General features: G+C 38.5%; 1 protein-coding gene across 2 annotated transcripts; it reads left to right on the plus strand.

The window, feature by feature from the left end:
* Positions 1 to 469: 469 nt before the first annotated feature.
* On the plus strand, positions 470 to 17964 carry st7l (suppression of tumorigenicity 7 like). 2 transcript variants are annotated; one of them, XM_035904580.2, is made up of 15 exons: positions 470 to 648; positions 1001 to 1083; positions 1466 to 1625; positions 1712 to 1766; positions 2318 to 2433; positions 2577 to 2682; positions 3737 to 3825; positions 4186 to 4286; positions 4392 to 4506; positions 4634 to 4706; positions 4788 to 4890; positions 13073 to 13223; positions 13683 to 13775; positions 13876 to 14015; positions 16251 to 17964. In XM_035904580.2, exons 1-15 carry the CDS (start codon positions 480 to 482, stop codon positions 16344 to 16346), a joined length of 1650 nt encoding a protein of 549 aa, XP_035760473.1. In that variant the 5' UTR covers positions 470 to 479; the 3' UTR covers positions 16347 to 17964. The 2 variants fall into 2 exon arrangements, with proteins under 2 accessions (XP_035760473.1, XP_006782820.1); XM_006782757.3 differs by having other exon boundaries at positions 2604 to 2682.
* Positions 17965 to 19768: the final 1804 nt, after the last annotated feature.

A 19768-nucleotide genomic window follows, 5' to 3' on the forward strand; every position in this document is an offset into this window, starting at 1 on the left:
GTGTAATCAAAGTACACATTTGTCATGCTACCCTTATCTGATTTTTTACTGCACTATACACTTCTTTATATATACTTCTTCGAGTACGTTTAAAAAGAACCAAAACATTTTTTTTTAAATGAATATATACAAAATACAACACTTTTCTCTAACAGTTAAATACTGGCCAGAGTGGGCTCAGGTGAGGTTTGCGCTCTTGAAGTGCTTATTAATAGTTTCAGTATTTTGGTATTTAAAATATAAAGCTGTTTATAGTAAGTATTAATAAATTCAGTCGCAAGACGTTTGTATGCAAAGTATACGTGATAATAGTTTCTTTGGTTTAGATGAGGAGTAAATAGCGTGTATATGTGTGGAAAGAAAATACATACACGTTTTTCTGTAGCCTCCGGAAACATTTTTCTTGCAACGATTTCAAAGTAGAAGTCTTGTTGCTCCGTAGTCACGTGACTCCTCTGTTTACAGACATCCGGAGAAACATGGAGGACAGCACTGGCAGTAATCCCCAGTCTCCCGGATTCACAGAGAAACTGAAGTCTTGGCTCTCTTGGTCATGGACTTATGTGTGCTTCCTTTGGTTCGGGATGGTGCTGATAATGATATACGTCCTGTGGAGTCCGCTGAAACTGCAGGAAACTCTTACCTCAGGTGAATTAAGGCAGATGCTAGCTAGCTATTGTTAGCCTACGGGTGTATAGCTTTAGCGAAAGCTGTTGGTTTGACAGCTCGCTGTCTGAGTTATCGAGACACGAACAGTGGCGACTGTCTGGTTAAAAGTAAAGCTTCTGTTTAGATATTAATTGGCAGACGCATTTTGCTTTTTCTCCTACCGTAGATCACACTGAATGCAGTCGAAATTAAGTAGTTGATGATTTGTGTTACCAAGTTTGCTACTGTGAGCTAAATGTCACCTGATAAAGATCATCGAAGTTGAATATTTTCAAGGTTTTTATTAAAACTACTGTTGGGCGTAAGTGTCTCCTTTATTTTCTTCTTTCAGCTTCAGTGTTTTTAAACACACTGACACCCAAATTTTACGTGGCTCTCACTGGAACCTCCTCTCTTATCTCTGGACTCATCCTTGTGAGTTAAATTCTTTATCACCATAAATCACGTTTTAACCGTAACACATTTTAATACATTCAGTTGTAACGTATGTTTTGGTTTAGAGTGCATTATGCTATATGATGCAGATAGCAATAATTCCTTTCAGATGTTTTAAAAAATATATATATAATTTTTCATTCCTTCTTATGTTCAGAAGGAACCAAAAAAAAAAATCATCATAAACCCTTTAATTATTATTATTATTATTTTTAGCTTTTTAAGTGTTTTAGCTCTTCATCACTCTCAATTTAAAGATTCATTTAGCACAAAATCAGCGACAAATACCAATGCAAATGTTCAGGTTGTATAATGGCACATATTAATAAAAGCATATTAACTGTTTATGTTTTTATTACAGATATTTGAATGGTGGTATTTTCGTAAATATGGGACTTCGTTTATTGAACAAGTATCGGTGAGCCACCTGCGTCCTTTGCTGGGCGGAGTGGAAAGCAGCTCCACAACTGGTCTGTTCTCATCAGTTAATGGAGATGCAGAGCCTAGGCCCAGTGTTTCAGGTAAAAAAAAATATATACATGATGCAGGCGATCATAGCATTGTTATTCATATTTATGTAAACAGTAACAACAACCTCTGTTTGTAGAGTGCAAGGTCTGGCGAAATCCTTTGAATCTTTTTAGAGGAGCTGAATATAACAGGTATGTGTTTGTTTAAGATTTTATTTAGATAATTATGTGGTTCAAACACATTTAAATTTCATAAAGGTTAAGTGTGTGAAATCTCACCACTTGATGTCAGTAGATTGCAGATTGCAGTCAGCTTAATTGATGGAGCAGTGGAGGAGGAGAAAAATATACAAATATTAAATGGACATTTATAGTTTGAAAGAGCTATTTGTGATTTTTAGATCAAAAGAATGTTATAAGATCTACTGCATATGTGGCCAATTTTTAGCTAAATATATAAAACTTATCAGGAACAATGCAAATGTCCATGTTAGCCACTGTATTCAAGACAAGGAGGCAACATGGCGGCTTTCACGAACCAGTGCCTGCTGCTATGTATATGAACATTATTATTTTTTCTGTTAAATAACCTTTTAAAATGAGTAATTCATAATATCAGAATTTTTCTAAAGATTTGTAATGATTTAAACCTACTTTTTGTCTTTAGTGCAGAAGTATTATTTTTTCATTTGATTCACTGAACCATAAAATGGAAGCTATTGTTTTTACTCTGTGTACTACAGGTACACCTGGGTGACTGGGAAGGAACCCTTAACATATTATGATATGAACCTATCTGCTCAAGATCATCAGACCTTCTTCACAGGAGACACTCAGCAGTTAAGGCCAGAGGATGCTGGTGAGTTATACAAAGATGAGGAAAATTGCTCAAATCTATGCAATCAATGCATACATGCAATACATGCCAGAAATTCCTTTTTTTATGATGTGAAGCACTACGGGTTTGTATACCAGTACCATAAACTCACATCTATATTGCAGTAAGCCTAGATGATCATCTTCTTACAGTGATGCAGAAGGCCTGGAGAGAGAGAAATCCTCAAGCCAGGATCAGAGCAGCTTATCAGGCCATAGAGATCAACCACCAGTGAGTTCTACTCGTACACAGTGAACCTCTCCATACATATTTCTAGACGCCTTGCACCTCAAAATGCTCAGTGTTAGGCTTCATTAAAGTGAGACTGTATTACAGTTATATTGCCATCACATTAATGAGAAAAAGAAAGTGTTTTTTTTTTATTTTTTGAGGTTGGTGCTGCTGTTTAGAATCTTAAATTTAGAGAACTTAGAGTTTAGAGTACAAGTAAATTCAGACAGCTTTATATGGTACTTGTAATAATTAAATAATCTTTGAAGAGTCTTTATTGTGCTGACTTTTGTTTAACTGCATTAATATATTTCAATTATAATGTGTATATACAGTAGGGGTGGGGGAAAAAATCGATACTGTGTAGTATCGTGATATTTTGTTTGCTAATAATGTATCGATACAGGGACAGCAGAAATCGATATTTTGTTACAAAAAACGTTTTTGTGGACTGGAACATGCTCTTTTCTGAGCAAGAATCCTGACATTCCTTCACTGTCCAAATGTGTTTAACTTTTTTTTTGGCAGCAATAAACATGTTTTACTTTAATTAAGTAAAATTATATATATTTTTTAATTTACTTTCAAATTCTTCAGTTGCTGAAGGGGCTGCATAGTTTTCATAAATTGCATAGTTCAGAATAGCTATAATTGTACCAGATGGTTGCGTTCAGTTAAGTTGGACTAGACTGTAATACAAACCGTTCAGTTTGTCAACAATAAAACTGAAATGAGAGAAAGAAAGTGTGAGACTTTGATATTAGATAAAATGAATATTGATAAAGTTTACCTTTATGTACAGAATCGGAATATCGCAAAATATTTTAAAAAATTGCAATAATATCGTATTGTGGGATGTATGGTGATTCCCACCTCTAATATACAGTATATTAGCCTCTTTAAGGGTGCTACCATTCTCAAGTTTTGTCTTTGTTATGACATCATCTCTTATTTTTTATTTGTGAGTAAATATAAATATTTTCTTGTGCAATATAAAAAAACAGCTTGGATTGCTATTTATAAATGCATTAATTTCTTGTGTACATTTGTGTAGATGCGCTGCAGCCTATGTGCTTCTAGCAGAGGAAGAAGCAACAACTATCACAGAAGCCGAACGCCTTTTTAAAAAAGCTCTAAGTATTGGTAAGGATGGTTTTTAATGCAGTACAATAAAGTACTCTAGGGCATAGTAGTACAAAGAAAGTAACTCAACACTGTGTATTTATCCTGCTTGTGCTGCATGCCCTTACCCACGTTGTGCAGTTTAGTACTTCAGTATGGACCTCTCAATATGCCACAGATAGATATAATACAGCAAAGTGTTTTATTTTTTTACACTCCCTCTCATGATGGAAGAATTACAGCTCCAAGATAACATGAGTGCTCTACACTGGACCACAAAATGTAGCGTGATATTCATATACAATGCAGTTTAATTTGTTTTGTTTTTTAAACTCATGGTTATTTTGCTTTGCAGTGAAATATTTTCTCTTTGCAATACAGCAGGAAAAGATATCAACCTACTAGTATATATTAAACGCAGATTGGCAATGTGTGCACGCAAGTTGGGGCGAATTAAAGAAGCAGTAAAAATGATGAGAGATGTGAGTATCACCTTGAAACATGTTTACTGCAGAAAGTATGTTACTAAGTCGACATGTTTACTGTACCTAAAACTGTGAACCTTAATATGTTTTATCTCTTTACAGTTAATGAAGGAGTTCCCATTGTTGGGAATGTTAAATATACACGAAAACCTCCTTGAGGCTCTTTTAGAGCTTCAGGCATATGCTGATGTGCAAGCAGTCCTTGCAAAATATGACGGTAAGACTAAACTCAACAAATATTTAATTACTTTTGAATATCAACATACCATGATTTTGCACAAAGTAGGTCAGTCATTTGAGTTGCATGCCCAGTCACATAAACACAACTTCTGCTTCTACTTTAGACATCAGTTTGCCAAAATCAGCTACTATATGCTATACATCTGCGCTGCTGAAAGCACGGGCTGTCTCAGATAAGTAAGTTGTCTTTTCTGTTAGCTTCAGTTGTTGTATGTGTTTGCCCTAACTTTGTCATGAATGTGAGATGTGATTTCTTAGGTTTTCACCAGAGGCAGCATCCAGGCGGGGGCTGAGCACAGCAGAGATGAATGCTGTGGAGGCCATACACAGAGCCGTTGAGTTCAATCCCCACGTGCCAAAGGTCAGTTATTTATCTGACAGCAAACATACATTAGTGACCAGATGATCTTTAAACCAGGCTGTCAAACACAAAGCCCGGGGCCAGAATGGCCCCACCAGAGACTCCATTCCAACCCACTGGACGGCTTTGGAAAATCTGAAGGAGGGCATATTTTGCATTTTTAACTGTTTTGGGGTTTTTTTGCATTTGTTTTACATTTCCGGCTTTTATTGGATAGTTTAGACAGGACAGGAATTTGGGTAGAAAGAGAAGGGGAAGACACTCAGCAGAGGGTCGCAGGTACGACTCAAACCTGGGCTGCTGCCGTGCGACATGTGGTCGCCTGCTCACCTACTGAGATAAAGTGGTGCCCACTTTTCACTGTATTTTCATTGGTTTTACAGCTTTTCTACTGATAAAGATCGCCACCCTAATTAGATAAACAATAACACCTAAAACAAAACATTTCTTGTATGTTTTTTTTCCCCAACTCTCTTTCACGATCTACTATGGAAATTTCTTTGGATCGGGCTGAGGGGGGTATGTTAAATATTGTGATTTTAGACATTTTTGGTGCTGATAGAGTTCTCTGTACTACAGCAACATTTCTTATCATATATAAAAACTGAGATGTACTGTTAAAATAATAATAAGCATCTTTACACTGAGAAAACGTTTGTTTTTGAACAAACGGTCTTGTGTCATTGTAACACTGTCAGTTCACGTCCTTCATCCGTGTGCCACAAGTGGTTTGGTGGATTGTTTTTTTTTCTTCTTCTTTTATTGGATGGATAGTTCTGTTTATCCATCACGTTTTACTGGACGCAACATCATTTGGAATTGGAAGTATGAGTATGTGATGAAAGTCAAAAGTCACTCTAACCTCACAAAAATGTTTTTTGGTCACTCAAGAATGCGCTTTCTATTGCAAAATTTCACCATTGCCTTATGTAGATGAAAATGATGAAAAACTGGCATTTTAGAGGCAAAAGGTCAAAGGACAGCCTCACTTTGACAGCTAATGAACTAAAGAGGAAATTCTGACCAGATTTCACAATTGAATGGATACTCAGTTTATGATACTAGTGTTTGTTGCCCAGATATTAGTCGTGGGCGATCGTGGCTCAAGAGTTGGGAGTTCGCCTTGTAATCGGAAGGTTGCCAATTCGAGCCCCGGCTCGGACAGTCTCGGTCGTTGTGTCCTTGGGCAAGACACTTCACCCGTTGCCTACTGGTGGTGGTCAGAGGGCCCGGTGGCGCCAGTGTCCGGCAGCCTCGCCTCTGTCAGTGCACCCCAGGGCGGCTGTGGCTACAATGTAGCTGCCATCACCAGTGTGTGGATGTGTGTGTGAATGGGTGGATGACTGGATATGTAAAGCGCTTTGGGGTCATTAGGGACTAGTAAAGCGCTATACAAATACAGGCCATTTACCATTTTATTAAATTATTTCAGAGTCTTGAGTTCATATATTACATGAGTCTGCACAAACATAACGTAAACTGCAACTTTACCTGTAAGGGGAGGCATACAAACAAAAGGCAGAAATTTAGCTTGACGTTACTTTCAATATTACTGCCTCTATCTGGTCTAATCACGCAATACTCACATGGCTGCCATTCGTAAAGGTCCCATTCAGGACAAACATGAAAAGCAGACAGTAAAGTAAGCAGTCAGTCAATCAAAAGTGAGTTATTTTGACTGTAATAGGTGGTGCAACTACAGCAGCTTTCATTCCATTCGTTCTGTGCTGCTGGATCACCAGGAGATGTCAGTAAAGGTTATTTTCTCACTGGTAGTGTCATCTCTAGATCGTGGATTTTATCCACATTTAAAATTCTACAGTATACAATTCACTTTGATTGTTATTATATTAATATTTATATATCTTTATTATTGTTGTAGTTGTTATACAATGTATACAAATTTGATCAGAACACTGTTTTTGGTATCAAGTCTATATTGTTTTTACCAGTGTTTTAGTGCACAGAATATTGTTTAACTTGGTGATCAGTTGGTCATATTATCACAGCTCTGTCTACAGCTGGACCAGGAGAATATGGGACTCTGGCTGCATATCTCTTTTCACATCAGTTCCCACAGGTTTAGATGTCACACGTCCACATGCACACAGATTGATACACAACCAGATGCAGCAGAGTTTTGTCCCAGTTCAGCCTTTGTAGTGTGGTGTTATTTCATTTCACAGACTCCTATTCTGAGCGAGAGAAAGAGAAGCCGTGTGTTTGCATGCATGGAGGGGGAAACATCAGCCAGCACTTTGATCCAGCCTTTGATTTTAAAGTGAGGGCCCTCATCTTCAATATCTCTCCAACTGCTCCCTTCCCATTCTGCCCAGAGGCAGCCGTCCTCTTTCCTCTCATCACATACCCTCATCCTGTTTCTTATCCTCTCATGTTCCCTTATCCCCTCATCCCTTGTTTGAGGCAAACAGACAGTCTGAATGTCACACTGCCAACTTTGTCAAAATGACTTCTTTGAATTTAGGTGAATGGCTAAATGACATTATGAAATTTTAACACACCTTTCATGGAGGATTATTGGACAGCTCGTCTTTCAGCGTTTGACTGTGGAATCTGGTGCATACTCAGTGCTCTCATAGCAGAGCACTGGGTATGGAAATGCAACAGTAGGGAAGGAGGGGGTGTTGCTTTGTGTTGTCTGGCATGTCTAAGAGATGAGTGCACCTGCGACTCCTTTGGCCTCTTTAAATGGGCGGGCTTGTTGTCACCAAAAGCAGATTTGGTGCATGAGGCTTTAAAAAAAAAAAGAACATCTGAGTTTAGTTTCCTCAGCTGTAGGACTACTGTTGCTTTGGCAAAGTTTCTAATACAAGAACTATACAGGCCAGATCACACCATCGTGTTTCCATCAGCTGATGAAAACGTCAGAACTGTTAAAAAGACAAAGTCTCAAAACAATCAACATCTGCCCATTTGAACTGAAAGTGATTTTATGGCTATCAGAGTCATTTCTCATTTTTTATAGTAATTGGTTTCAGTACAGATTTAATGTCCTACCAAAGCATCTACACATTTCAGATAAACTTCAGACAACATTAAACGCACTAAAAAAATAAGCAATAAACTAAAGCATGTACGCGAGACCACAGAAGATGCATTATAGTTGGCTTGATAAGAGAAGGGGAGTATGTTTTTGTTACTGTAAAGACTCCAGAACAGATTGTATTGCACTCAACCGGTGCAAGCAGAGTAGAGGGGCTTTGGCTGTTGTGATCCAAAGTTTAGAGAAATCATTGGGCAAAAGAATAAGTAACCAATTTCCAATTTGCAGGTTAAATCTACATAAGAAAAAAAAATAACAGCAACACCTGAGGTGCTGAGCAGCTGAGTGATGTGTTAAACCTCAAGTAGTAGCAACAAACCAAACTAATTCATAGTTTACAGTCATGCTTGTGACTTTGTGAGGCTACAATTGATTAAGGGTGCCAGCCATAAATTCTTTTTTCCGGAGCACTGGAAAACAATTAATGGCAGTAGGTGAAGAACTTGTGCTTTGAGGACTTAAAATATATTTGTGAAGTTCTTGATATAGCATACTTTAGTATTTCTCACTGCAGCCAAAAGGTCATCATCCTAGGTTGATAGATGAGATCACCACCATTGCAGTCCGCTACTTCTCAAAAACAAATGTAATAAACATTGAACTCCTCGAAGAAGTCAAAGTCAGCAGAATTTATTCTCTGTATAATGAGAAGACGTGACAAACGTTATGATCATGCTTTCATTTCAGTCCAAACTGACTTTAGTCAGACTGTCGTTACCATCCGTACAGTCGAACAATAAAAACAGTGCAGTAGCCTGTGGTACACACACAGATTTGGAATACTGAAGGAGCATTGTTGGGCCAAGCATTAAGTGGCGAGTGTGTTATCAAGCATGCCAAGCAGATTATATATGAATATAATACTAGGCTACATCACATGAGTTCATTCAGACTGCTTAAAAGGCTATGCACACACAAAAATCTACATATACAGACACACACACTTGATTTGCACAGCTGCTTCAGTGCTCTCGCTCAGCCCCTTCTCCTCACCAGCTTTTCATCCATCTAATTTCCTCCTCTTCTCTTTTGCTCCCTTCTATTTTCTTCTCCTCCTCATCTTCTTGTCCTCTTCTATTTATCCTCCACTCATTTCTACATCTGCCTGTCCATTCCAGTTATCCTCTCCAGCAGCCAGTGGTTAAGAAACTGACAGTTTCCCAGATGCTTGGATAACTGATCGAATGTCCCTGCTTGCTAAATCTGCTTTACATTTATTTTTACTACCATTTTTGCTAACATGCATTCAATCTGAAGCGCTCAAAGCGACCCGGGCCTATTTACTTTGCTAGTTTACCCCACTTTAAATGGCAGTTTTTTATCTCCCCCAATTCTCAATGACATTCTCTCCTCTAGATTGCCTGTCAAGGCTCAGAAAACCAGAGTTTTTTTCTTAGTGTATCACTGAAATTGGCTGTTTGGTTTGTAAATTGAGACGGAATAGGAGCGTTTGTGTTTGTTCTGAATTAAGATGGACGAGGTTTCATCCAGATGACAAAAATGGGGTTGTTACAGGAATTGGACTGTGGCTTAAGTTTCGCCCACTTGGGGACAAATATAAGTTCCCTTACCTGTGGCACAAGATGAAGTAGCTAGTGTCAATGTTTGTTAAAATGATATATTTTACATTTTTTAAAAAACTTCTTTGTGTTTTTCCATTGTTCATATGTTTGGCCAAAAATGATAAACAACTACAGGGTTGATGGCAATGTTGCCTCCGTGCTTCATTGTGTGCGGCAAAGTGCCGCAGATTAGAATCAAAAGGAAGCTTATGAGTTATGCTCTGAGCTTATGACTGCCCAGGGATGAAAGGAGAACACATGAAATTCAATCCCTTCATCAAAGAGGCGACAGGGAGTGCAGAGGAAGGCTGCAGAACAGGGAGGTGGGGGTGTGACTGAGGTGTCACCAGTTCTAATGCCATGGCATGCAAGGAAGGACAGCTGAGCAGCCAGCCGCTCTAAATGGTTAGTCTTAAAACATAGAAACACCCAGACATATGTGTGCCATGTGCTGTCCACTCATTATTAACAACAGAGATAAAAATGCATGCGAAAATATTCAGGTTTTACTAAAAAATATGTGTAGATACAGTGGTGCTTGAAAGTTTGTGAATCCTTTAGAATTGTCCTAATTTCTGGATGAATATCGACCAAAATATCATCAGATTTTCTCGGAATACATAAAAAGTACTTGCGGTTAACCCAGTTAAAAAATTAGACAGAAATATTTACAAGGAACATGATCATTAAAAGCTTGTGAATCTTTACTATAGCAACATTACGAGGTACTGTGGGATGTTGGTGGTGTTTCTTACATGAACTGCTTGTTTTAGTTCCTTCCAGCATGATTATTAGTCAGGATTTTGACTTAACTCTTCTAAATCCCCACCTTTGTTCTTCTTTACTGTTCTTTTGTAGAAGAACATCTATGATTATGTCATTGTATTGCTGCATGAGCTGCTTTTCCTTAAAAGTTCACCTTTAGGATTATTGATGCCACCTACACCTAAAGAAAATTGAATGCCTGTCCTCAATTAATACATTTTAAGTATAATATCCCTGTATATTTTATAGGGTTCTTAGTGTCTGATTTTGTATAAAATCAGCTGATGTTTTAAGCTCAAATATATTGAAATACAGGAAATAATAATAATCGAAAAAACAACCTCTGTTTTACTGAATGAACGACTTGGCTTTCTTGCTGATAAATGATCTGAATTAAAGCTTGCTTCCATACTCACTAAGTTCTTTCTTCTGTTTTATGCTATCCTTTGTTGTGTTGCATAAAATTCATGTGAATTATTATAGCAGTTAGGGAGGTTTTATAATCCACCACAATAAACCAGTGATAGGTTTCGTCTGTGGTGGTCGAGCTGGCTTGCTGCCTCTCCTCTGAGAGGGAATAGAGCATGGTGAAATGTTTGTGCTGAGAATAAAGGAAGGAAGAAGATGAAGACAGTCAAGTGCCTTGGCTGAACCGAGTAGAGCTGATGTAAGTAAGTCAGACAGGATAAGTGAGAAGGGCAAACAAGCACCTTCTGGTTGTCTCTTGGCTGCCGATTGCTGTTACAGAAAATGTCAGGGTGGATGGAGAAAAACTGCAAGACAGTACAGTCCACTAAAATCCTGTGAAATACAGATGATTACTTAATGACTGCTTTATGATGGTAACCTGCTTAATTGAGCCTTTATCCGTGAAGCTGAGAGGTATGAGAGATTTTTTGTACAGCTATGTAGGTGTCTAAAAATAACATGTGATGAAAAATGTAAGAATCTGCGTGTCAACTGAGAAAGAGAGAAAATGATGTGCAGCTACAGGCAGCAGGAAAAATGGGTGACACAGGTAGCAGTTATAGGGCCTGGAACATATGTAAAGACAAATTGGAGAAAGACAACGATGAGCCTTGGTAGTAGGTGATTATGGGGATGGGGGTAGGGGACAGGGTCAGGGATGGTGAAGCTGCATGGTCTGACTGGCTAGATGGATGGATGGATGACTGAACCTGTGACCATGGAAGGGATTAGACAGGATTAGCTGTGGGGTAACCTTCCCAAAGTGTCAGTTTGAGATCCAAAGCACTGCAAAGCTGGCCGCTCGGGAATCCGGCCCGGGGGGCCCCAGCACTGCACTAGGATTTTGTTTAAAACAGACCCCTGCCACACTGGGCACCACAGACATGAAATGCATAGATCGTCACATTCATCGGCGTCAATGGGTATACATTAAGGACTTCTATGCTGACGGATATAGACCTTTAAAAACATTTATTTGCCCCCCCCCCCCCCCCCCCCCCCCCCCAAAAAAAAAAAAAGCTCTACACAATATATTGATGTATGTACTCTAAAAGCTAGATTTCTTCTATTTCAGAGTGAGAGAGGAAGTTCTATAGGTTGTAACTCTGGGATTTGTCAGCTCAGTGAACCAACTGACTCACTGGGACAAACTTGTGCAGTAGGCCAAGAGAATAGAAGCAAGTTGGGCATGTTACACATTCATGGAATGATATTACTGTACTGTAACAATAACACACACACACTGACTCGCGTATATAGAGAGAGACCGAGACCTTTGGAAAACTTTTCCCTTCCACCTTGAACAATTGCAAAATGAGGTTCTAGATAAATACCTCACATGTACAGAATATGATTACATTCCACAGGGAGTTAGCCTGGGGGATTTGCACAATAGAGCAAAAAGTACTCATTGACAAAATATGAATGACAACATTGAAGCTGCATGAAGTTATTTGGGACCACAAGGAATCTTAACACAAACACTCATCAGTACAGTTGAGTCAGCTGATCTCTAATAATGGATATGGGCACGTGGGTTTGTGGGCGCTGGATAAGATTTTGGTTACTTTAATTTTCCTGGTTTCTGTTTCCAGTAGTTGTACTTTTGAGCAGACTTTGGTTGCATGTTGTTAACAGTCCATTTGTCTAAATGCAATCTCAGAACCATCAGCTTACATCTAAGGTCATAAACCTGCTGCGTCTGCTGTCATAGACATATGTGCCGGCTGCATCGAAAGTCCCAAAATGTTGTCCAATGTCCACACTGCCTTCCTCAGACAACACCCAGACTGCGATTCAGTAAACAGTTGTCTGCTAATTTGTCATTTGTCATTATCTTACCATCTATCAGAATAGAAATTGTTTTAACTGCTTTATTATTCTTGCTATTATTCAAAAATATACTGAAAGAAGTCGGTAACACTGAACAAATTCAGGATGTTTTTTTGCTCAGAATGGTCTTTTATGATTTTATGAGCGTGACTATGTGCAGTTAGTCCCCATAAAAGAAAAGAAGTGTCAGTCTTACATTGTGGATCAGAAATCTATGCAATTTTTTGTCATTTAAAGCTATTTGAAAAACACGTTTTCATTCGTTATGCCTGAGTAAATCCTAATGTAAAAAAAGGTGGAAATCTGAATCACTGACTAAACATAATGTGTTCGTTTGAGTTCATGTTGTTTGTGCAACTGATCCCAGTATGACAATCAATTAAAACTAAACAGTACAGCTGAGTGAAGGATGAGAAATGACGATATAAAGGTACCAAAAAGACCAGATACTGAACAGAAGTCCTGTATTTTTTCCACTTCCTATTCGTAGTACTTATTAGAGATGAAGAGCTTGATCCTGCCTCCAGAGCACATCTTGAAGAGGGGTGACAGTGAGGCAGTAGCATACGCTTTCTTCCATCTGCAGCACTGGAAGAGGGCAGAAGGAGCCTTAAACCTACTACACTGCACCTGGGAGGGCAGTATGTACCTTTCTTTTTACGGTTATTTTTTCAGATATAAATGTTTTAGGTTCTCATTTGCTTTCTTTCATGTTAGTAAGCTGTCACCCAACCTAGCCTGTACTTTGCAAACACTATACTAGAAAAGCTACTTCTCTTTTTGGTTTTGAACCTACAGCCTTGCAGGTGTAAAGCTTTACTAGTCAGCTGCCCTGTCTTTTTTTTTTTTATCATTGTCTCATAAATCATGTATTCACAGTACACCCACAAATACGCATTACTATAAGTGGATGAGATCATCACAAGAAGAATATTATTGTTATATTTTATCCGGATGTCAGTATCTTGTATCCAACTTAAATGGTTTACCGAAAATTGCTCCGTATTTGTGTTTTAAATAGCTGCACTCAAGCATAGTTTGTGGTGTGTTATTCATCCAGATTTAATGTCCTGCTTTTCCCCTTCGACTGTATTCTGCAGCTTTCCGAATAATTCCCTACCCACTGGAGAAGGGTCACCTCTTTTACCCGTACCCAGGATGCACAGAAACAGCAGATAGGGAACTACTGCCCTGTAAGTACATTAAATCTACTCAAAACCTCGTCTCTTTAAAACAAAAGTTCATCTGCCCTGCTTGTGATACTGTTTCTCTTTTCGTCTCGATTTTCTCCAGCTTTCCACGAGGTGTCTGTGTACCCAAAGAAAGAGCTTCCCTTCTTCATCCTCTTCACAGCAGGCCTTTGCTCTTTCACTGCCATGCTGGCCATGCTCACACATCAGTTTCCTGAACTAATGGGTGTCTTTGCCAAAGCAGTAAGTGGTATTGCTTGACTTCCCAGTTTCATCTCAAACACGTTCGGTTTGAATTTATAGATTTCTTATCACTTTAATTTTATCATGAGTTTCACTCAGATTTCAGGGTTATTGGCTGACCAGTTTTAGCTTTGACCACTGGGTCTCATTTTTTAATGGGTGTTATTGGTAACCCGAACCTCTAAGTTCCTTTGGTAATTGCTGCCTTCTATCACTGTCAGCAACACTGGAGGCTCATGGGAGTCGAAGGCTTGTAAAGTCAGTGTTTATGATAACAAGTTACAGTCTAACTTTAGCTATCAGCGGGAAGAGCTGAAAAACACAAGTTTAAAGCCACAGCAAACATGCAGCCTTAAAGGTTAGAACGTATGGATGCTTGCACTGCTTCATTTTGTGTTTGTGTATTATAGAAGTGTTGTGTTATGTGTTTTAGCCAGTTTGGCAAACTTCTTACTTTGGCTAATCTTTTGTTTATGGTCGGCCTGTTTATTAGGGCCTTTTAGTCTTGAAGCGTGTCTCTGAGAACATCTAGTTCTGTTCCTTTTGTTATGGGAAAGATTGGGTGCAGATTGGACTTTTACAGCCAGTCCGGCTAGTCTGGTTTGTGTAATGTTCAGATGTTCAGATAGAGTGCATGAAAACCAATGAGGGAGGAACACAGAGGTACTCACTGCCTTCTGAGGAAAAACAGATTTCTATGAATCTGCTGCTCTTAAAAGCAGGAAAACGCGGCGGATTTCGGTGGTCGTGACAGTCCGCGAGTTTTTCTTACCCACTTTTACTAGTTGGATTTTAAGTGTATCAAACAAACTTTTAGCACGACCTCATATTATAATATTTCAGAGGACATCTAACTATTATTATTAGCTAGCATTTAAATGATATGCAAATGTCATATAACATTTTTACTAGATCTAAATTGCATCATAACGTAATTCTTTGTGGCATAGATTCAACAAGGTGCCTGAAACATTCCTCAGAGATTGTGGTCCGCGATGAGATGATAAGATCTCACAGTTTTTGCAGATTTGTTGGCTGCACATTTATGATCTGATTCTCAGCTACATCCCAAAGGTGCTCTACTGGATTGAGATCCGGTGACTGTGGAGGCTATTTTAGTACTGAGACCTCACTGTGATATTAAAGTTTGACATGATTTGAGTTTTGTGAAATAGCGCATTAAGCTGCTGGAAGCAGCCATCGGAAGATGGATAACCTGTGGTCATAAAGAGATGGACGTGGTCAGTGTACATTTAGTAGCTCTGGTTCGAATCCACCCTGAGCCATTTAATGTTCTCTCTCCTCAGCTTTGTCTTCTCACTACTGTCCTATAACAATAAAGCTTCAAAGCTGCCACCAAAAATATACTTAAAAGAGGTTATTATTTCTGCAGTCTTATCTCTATATTATAATAAATTCTGATTGTAGCTTTTTATTATCATTTGCCTTTTGTTGTTATTGCTCAAATCATACTATCAAAGGTTATTAAGAATCTTTTATTTACTTTTTATGGGTAAGTCTGCAGCTTTTCCCAGCGGCAATAAATACTGTCGTTTATTTACTTTTTTCATTTTTTCACTTGAAGATGGTGAAGCTTTAAGAGTGACTGTTGTTGATACTGTTGTCCGAAAGTGTCTCTCATAAATCACGGATAATATAAAGTTTATAGAGAGACTGCTTAAACGTAGCGATCCATCTGTGATCTTTCCACGAATGCAGTTTGTAAAATGATCAATCTTGGATGATGCTGCTTTCGTGAGGAAATGTACAAATATGTTCAGCCTTTGACTCTGACTGCACCAAACTGTAAACTGTGCTTTGCATTTGCAGCGCTGAATGACTTCAGTGTGATTTATAGGGAGAATCAACTGTACATCCCAGGATATAAAAGTCAGGCTTGTGGAGAATTCTTATATAATTTTCTTTTTCCGTGTATGTTAGGTTGCCATTTTAAAAGGGGTGAGCTAGAGGACAGTAGTTTCTATATACTTTACTTAAATCTGTGTACTTTTCTCACTGTGTGTAACAGCAGTGCTTTGTAATCTTTTCTAAATTAGGCTTATTGTACCTCAAAGTATATATAAAGAAAACACATAATACATCTTTTAAAAAGTTTTGAAGTCCACTGTTAAATGGACTTCAAAAAGATATGTTATGAAGTAGTAATATTAATTTGAAATGGAAGAAATTTCAAACCACTGACCGGAAGTCAATTCTGCCTTTTCTTACTTTCAGTTCTTCAGCACGCTCTTTGCACCGCTGGGTTTCTTCGCAGACAAGATGGAAAGCTTCATGCCGTCCAGTTTTTGGCACCAGCTGACTCGGATCTGACCCCGTCTAACACAGACACAATGCATACACACACACACACACACACCAATACCACTCCAAACCCTTGAACAAAAAGTGTTTTCTCTCCTGTCTTCAGCATTACTGCCCACTTGCTGCGTTGTTACTGATTACCGTATGTTGGCTGAAGTTGTATCAACACAGTAATACTACTTCTAAGATGCTCTCCCACACTCTTCCAATAGTCAGAGTTTCTCCAAGAACACATTTGGTGAATACCATTTGCAACAGTTTCATAGGGTCATTCACTTTTGTTAGCATGGGGAAATCCAGCATTTTTCGATAATCCAGAGTAAACTCAGATTCAAAAAAATTAAAATTAAAATTAAAATTTGGTTTTGCCTGTGTATGGAAGAAAAAATGTGTACATAAAGGCTCTCCTGCCCATTTGCAAAAAAAAAGCCCATATTCTTTTTCTTTGTGTAATCAAAAAGATGCCATTTCAGTGGGCTATATCGACCCTCACACACATCTAGCGGGGCAGATTTAAACATCTGAGGCCTCCTAAAACAGAGGCAGGATTTATAACCTCAGAGGGACTGCAGTGTATACAATGCCTGTGCAGTTCAACTATTGTCGCTAAGGCTGAATATCTCAGCACTACGTCTCTGGGGTAACCACTGCATCATCAAAATGTAAATAGGATCATCAGCAGTCAGCAATCATACTTAAAGTCACACAGCATAGGCAATTTAACATCTTCAATAACAAAAATTAAAATAATTCTAACTATGCTGTGTAAGGTCAACTTGGGGCAATAACCCTCACGATCTATCATTAGGCAAACATGTCAAGTTGGTCACTTCAACTGCCTGCTGATATGCATTTAGAGTGGGCAGAATTTCCTTTTCCTTACTTTACTAACATTTTGATGACTGTCTGAATTGGTATAATTAAGCTAATGTTTTCTTCTGTGAAAGGTTGTTTTTTTGTATTAAATTAAATATGCTCTATTAGAGCTATACATTGAAAGATTTTATTGAAACATAACAACAGGAAACAAATTTACCTGTTTTTAATTCATAGAAAACTTATACAGGTAATATAGAAAGTTTTAAAAACCACAAATTTACTTAAATAATTTTCTTAAATCTCAGGTATCAGTTTTTTCTCAGATATCCTGACATCACGGTGACAGCTTTCCACCTTACGTGAAAGAAAATGTTATAATAATTTTTAAAAAGTGCCTTTTAGATCATTACATAGCTAAACTACTGTGTAGTGATTAAAAGCCTGTTTGGTATTTATTACACCTGCAGTATGATAGACTCAGTTTGGGAAAAAATGCTTAAAGGGTCATTTTTATAGAAATGTTATATGGAATCAGTATAACAATGAAAAACAAAAGCAAAAAAAGGGCATGCTGGTTATTATGCAAGGGAACACACAAACACATCATTCAGACCTTCTCCAAACTCTCACTACTTAGACTGCATACCTTGATCTTAAGTATTTGTCTATTTAAATGTGTGACACACAGAGGATCTTTAGTGTGCAGCTGAAATGTAACAGTATGCTGAAGACAGGAGGATCTGTGAACAACTGTAACTACGCGTGGATGAGTTTGAAAGCAAAACAAAATAAATTAGTCTTTCATTGACCTTTCTGTGCTTTTGTCATATTTCTGATTTGAGTTTGTTGCAAAAGGCCCCAGATTTACCCTGTTAAAGGCAAAGTCGGTGTTTCCTATAAGCAGTGTTGGGGAGTAACGGAATACATGTACCGCCGTTACGTATTTAAAATACAAAATATGAGTAACTGTATTCCGTTACAGTTACCGTTTAAAAAGGTGGTATTTAGAATACAGTTACTTTGTTGAAATAAATGGATTACACTGCGGTACTTCCGTGTTTCATATTGTCGCGGGTCAGGACTGTTTGGGTTTTGTTTGACAGCTACGTTCTGTTGTTCCAGGCGGCAGCGTTACGGTTGCCATGGTTACAGGGTGACACTCTCTCTCTGCGTGTTTCCTGGGTGAGAGAGCGCCTGTTGTTGTGCTAAGCTAATAGGCAGAATGCTACCGGCATAACTCTAAAGAATGTAGCCTCATAGGCAGTGTAGTCCGTGCTGCAGGGAGAATGGACTGTCATACACGTTATGTGTCTGTGAGCGAGGGAGGGAGAAAAAGGAAAAGTACGAGCTGTCACCGAGCAGAAACGGGAGCTGGAAGCATGTAAATATAATAATAACCACTGCAGCCAAGAAGAGTGCCTGACGAGCCCAGTTGTAAGTAAGCTATTAAGACTCGACTGTACACCGTGTTCGTGTTTTCCTCCAAAAACAATAAGTTCCGTTGGAGCAGCTTTTCAACGCCTCTCTCTGTCTCTGGCTAGCAAAGTTGACCCAGACAACAAAGTAAAGCTAGTTTTCGGAGCCGACACGAACTGACTATTAGCCAGAGGTCCCTTTACTACGGTTCGGAGCCGCGGACCTTCAGTAACAGTAATAAATCACAGCAATAGTACATTCATGTAGTTGTAAACAGCATGATAATATATTAAGTAATCCAAAGTATTCAGAATACGTTACTGTCATTGAGTAACGTAACGGAATACGTTACAGAATACATTTTGGGGCATGTATTCTGTAATCTGTAATGGAATACATTTTAAAAGTAACCTTCCCAACACTGCCTATAAGCAAGCTTTATTTTTTGATGATTTATTGAAAACGGCTTACAGAGGCACGGCCAATGGCTTAGCTGATAAAATGAGACATAAATGCGGTCCTTTGCACAGCTGATGTCATTTTCCTCCATCTTTTTAAATCTCTAGTGTCTTATTGAAAGACACTTACTCTGGCATCCAGCTACTGCTATATATAGCCAAGAGCCATTTTGCGCAGCATTGTGATTATACTACTCTGCCACCATTGGCAGATGCTTTAATGTGGCATGTTCCTGCTGAACCTTTGATGCCATAATCATACTCCATACACTCGCGCTTAAGTGGTGTGCAGCAGTAATGAATAAGTCTGTTGAGGACTGTTGACTGGACCTCAAGTGTGTGCTCAGAGTGCCAGAGCGTGGTTTCATGCTGCATGTCGAAACTTGAATTGCTCACGGACCTTCGTGGCAGAGCCATTCAAGGTCAAGACGACAGGAAAAATATGTAAGAAAGGAAAAAAGGAAAATGCATTTGTGTTTCACTGAATAATCTGAATTTCATTTCTGTTATGATAAGTTGAAACATTTACATTTATGACCGCAGTCGGTACGGTTAGTCCAAAATTAAAAACTTGAATGATGAGGGGTAAATCCATGTGGAAAACTGTTTAATGCATACATTAATGGCTATGATGCATGACCTTAGTGCATACCTTAAACAGTTGACTCACTAAATAAGAGTTTTTAATACCCCACTATCAATCTAGTAAGGTCACCGGCATGATAAATGAAGAAACTC

Source organism: Neolamprologus brichardi, chromosome 5 (assembly GCF_056152115.1).
Source record: "Neolamprologus brichardi isolate AB-2024 chromosome 5, ASM5615211v1, whole genome shotgun sequence".
Classification (NCBI taxonomy): Eukaryota; Metazoa; Chordata; class Actinopteri; order Cichliformes; family Cichlidae; genus Neolamprologus; species Neolamprologus brichardi.